The 4,197-nt window shown below is 25.5% G+C and overlaps 1 protein-coding gene across 1 annotated transcript; it reads right to left on the bottom strand.

Moving 5' to 3' along the window:
- Positions 1-2,520: 2,520 nt before the first annotated feature.
- PCYB_081020 (VIR-like CYIR protein) lies at positions 2,521-3,628 on the bottom strand (the record flags this gene model as incomplete). The annotated part of the gene is made up of 2 exons (XM_004221841.1): positions 2,521-3,438; positions 3,575-3,628. The coding sequence occupies 2 exons, from the start codon at positions 3,626-3,628 to the stop codon at positions 2,521-2,523; spliced, it is 972 nt and encodes a 323-aa protein (XP_004221889.1).
- Positions 3,629-4,197: the final 569 nt, after the last annotated feature.

The raw sequence follows: 4,197 nt of genomic DNA on the forward strand, positions 1-4,197 counted from the left end.
TCCCTCTATGAAGAGGTAGCAAATCACAAACTCATTATTATTAATAAAATTGACAACAACATTTGATCAATTTTATTTAAATTATTTTTTTCGGACACCGTTTTTATCAAAATTGCAAGGAAAAGAGTGAATGCATTGATTATACATGATATGAGGATAGCAGGTTGGCATTTTTACTTCATAAATATTACCATAGATTTTTAGTGAACTGATTATTCAAAACCTATTGCTTTACATTTCTTATTCTTGCAGTTAAAACGATTAAAGCTGATTCATGTATATATCTATTTATATATATATATTTACTTATTACATATATGATTATTACCTAATAATATGTAATTCTAAGCATGAAAGAATGAGTATGATAAATAAATACTGAATCCTGAACAAATAACCCTGAACCCTGAACCCGGAACACTAAACCTAAACCCTGAACCCTAAATAAATTACTTAATTGGAATGCTTCCTAAATTCGTTATTTACCTAGAACATCAAACATTAAACGATCATATGCAACATATCAATTTATTTTTTTCCCATTTTGAGCGAACTATTTTGCAAAAAAAAACAAAGTTTTTGATATACATATTCATTTAATGTATTAATGTTATAACGTTCAAAGGGAAATCTACACATTTTTATGTTTTTATAGAAACAAATTTAAAGTGATACAGTTCCACGGGCTCTGGATAAGATATAAAAAAAAAAATTATACCTACTCTGAAATGTGAGACATAGCCTTATATTAATCCTTTTGTGGACGATCACCAAAATGTATTCGTACTAAAAAAGAAAAACGTAATTTTACATTGCGTATATTCTAATGTATGTTACCCGTTTCAATAGTACATCGATCACTTAACGAATTGCATACCAAACAATCCATAAAATAATGCAGCACATATTGAAAAGGAATACATTAAAGCAGGTTAAATAGACATAAATTAAATAATCAACATATATTTTTTTGTACAAAGCATTAAACTGTAGTAAAAACGAAGATCACATTATTTAAAGAAACTGATTCAAAATTATAATTAAAAAAACGAAGAAAAAGATATATGTTTATACTTTGCTTAATATTATAATCATGACAATTCAACTTCCATATTTTATTTTTTCTGTATTCTTAAATAAATAAAATATGTCATATTTTACATAACCAATTGGACAAAACGTTTAAAATAAATGTATCTTTCGTTTTAACAAGAAGTTTAGTTTTAATCAATTGTAATTATTGTGTAAATAGGATCCTAATAGAATGTCCTATTTGAACTATCCCCCTACCATTGTCTGAACTCTACTCCTTACACAATGTTACTTATTAAAATCATGATATCAATCTATGTATCAATGTAAATTCACTTAAGATCAATTTTGTAACTTCATCCAGGTGATTTAACTCCATTCATGATATAATTTTGTAACATTTTTTTAGTATTTATTTCGTTTTAAATAATTGACACATTTAATTAACTTCATGTGAATTATATCTCACAGTGAATCTTCATTTAAGGCGTACAACATACATATATGCACGCATTAACCTTAGCTAGAATACCTTTTACGATATAACATTTGTGAATACATAAAAGGGCTTGCTAATTTGTTACCAAAATCAGGAAGGCAAAACCAATAAAGGAAAAATATAAAAGCCATGAACGCAAACGTAAAATGCATTTTCCTTAAATTTTATAACAATTTGTGTATTCTTGAAATTCTATTTTTGAATCATGCACCATAATTATCAGTTTGGTTCCCTTTCTCCATTTTTTATTGTATAGCTCTTTGTAATGTCCTACGAAATTCAAGTATTCTTGGAATTACTTTAAAATCAATAATTATTCATATTGCTATATCGTATATGATATCGCCTTTCGCCTGCATACTGTTCCATTTGTCGAGGATCGTCAAATGGCAATTCATTATTTTCTGTTCCAAAATGGTACATCATTTTATTCACCTTTTTTTTACGAAGTCCTAGGAATGATCCAACGGGAGTAAACTAATAATAAAAAGAAAATTACATTTTTAAATATATTATCCTTTAAGGAAGATAATTTTCTATATGAAATGCATGACTCAAATAACATTAAGATGCTGTCTTAATTTGAAAAAATATTAACTTTAAACAAAAGATATAAAAAAAGAGTTATTCCAAATGCTGCACAACAGGGAGTTACAATCTTTGACATAATAACTCTTGAATCATCACCTTCAGGGTCATTCATAGGGGATTCACCTGCAGAGACTTCTAACTATATATTGAAAGAAAACATAAAAATACTTGTGAATAAACTATTCATTTTAATTATGAATCCATTATATATCTTATGCATATTAAAATAATGATAGGAAAAATGGATTTTAATATACATTGAAAAGTACTTGTTGTGCCAAATTGGGAAAATTAGGGGTTACTGTGTTTTCGGTTTGATGTCCTAAGCGAAATGATAATATTATTTACTATATATATATATATTTTTATGTAATACATTACAATTCTATAATTTATTACTATAGTATACAATACATTTTGTTAATTATAAAACGTAAATTAAAATTATTACGATTACCTTTCGATGATGCAACTACACTTACTACATTATCAGATTGCCGTCCTGTATTTTCTACTACTGGATTTCCTTTTCCATGTACACCCATGGTTGTAGTACCACCATCTTTACCAGATATGGGTTCTTTACTTTCTCCATTATTTAAACATTCTAACTCATTTAATTCAATTCCTTTATATATATTCCTACAATACTCCAATTCACTGCAATAATCATTATCACTACCCGTACTAATACAATCAACTGTTTTGTTGTATTCTTTGATTAAGACGTTAAAGGAAGTGCAGAATTTACTCTTTTTTATTTTTCCTTCTATAACAGCCTTATGTGTATCATTATCATAGTTTTCCAAATAATCGTATAATATTTTTATGTTCTTAATTTGATGTAATTCCATTCTATTAATTTGACACGTTTCTGAATCTTGTTCTCTATATACATTTAGGGCATCATCTTCCACCTTATCATCAAACAAAAGACTGAAAAATTCATTAATAATTTTTTTAGAAATTTTATTATTTATTAAATAATCATAAAACCAATATTTAAAATAAAAGCATTTATTTATCGAATCATCCTTAAAAAATGAAGTATCACTTGCCTTTTTATTATAATTATTTATAATAAACCTGTAATAAATATCAAGGCTAGATTCCATGTCTTCTTCATCATCCATATCATCATCAGATATATGCTGTAATTCGACGTTCACACCACCGTCAGTAACACTAAACTGATTATCTCCTAAAACATAATGAAAAATAGGTTTTCTATCTTCATCATGTACAAAATTAGTATCAATTACTTCATTTAATATATCTAAATATTCATTTAAATTGGGATATTTTCGAATGGTTATCTAAATATAAAGAGAAAAAATAAAATATACATATGAGTATATTCTAAATATTGGAAAAAATCTTATACTGATATCTAAAAGAATAAAAAATTAATATAATGTGGCATAAATATTTAAATAAAATGTATATGTTAACTTTCTTTAGATTCTCATTCAATTCATAATAGTGATCTAAATCTTCGTCTTCCATTTTTTAACACATGTGAAATAAATAATGGAATATTTGTTCACACATTTAACTATATGTAAATAACAAGATAATGTATAATATTGATCTGTTATGTATTTGCCTTTTTTCAATTTTGAATCAGGGTTCAGGGTTTAGGTTTAGCGTTTTAGGTTTAGTGGTTTAGGGTTATTGTAAATATTTAATTATGCAAAACGATAGGATTATTTAATTATTTATAAATTTATCATCATGAAATAAACCTGTGAAATAATTCAAATTGTAGAAAATATTAAGTTTAATTGTTAATTGAATACTTTTCTGGAATATTTCCATTTGGTTGCTAAAATAGCGAACGTAAGTAATTTAAGGATGTAGTTGCCTGTGTTGTTTCCCTTCATGTTGTATATTCTTAAGATTTCAAAAAAATGTAAGCGAAGCAGTAAATATTTTATTTATATAAATATTTTCTTTTGATAATATTTAACAAATTTATTGTTTCATTTTACTTCAAATATTTCTGTATTTTATAAAATTAGTATGTTCTATTCTGTCTAAAACATGTTTTATTTATTTAAAATAAAAATTAACTT

The sequence above is a fragment of the Plasmodium cynomolgi genome, chromosome 8, assembly GCF_000321355.1.
Source record: "Plasmodium cynomolgi strain B DNA, chromosome 8, whole genome shotgun sequence".
In the NCBI taxonomy this organism is placed as follows: Eukaryota; Apicomplexa; class Aconoidasida; order Haemosporida; family Plasmodiidae; genus Plasmodium; species Plasmodium cynomolgi.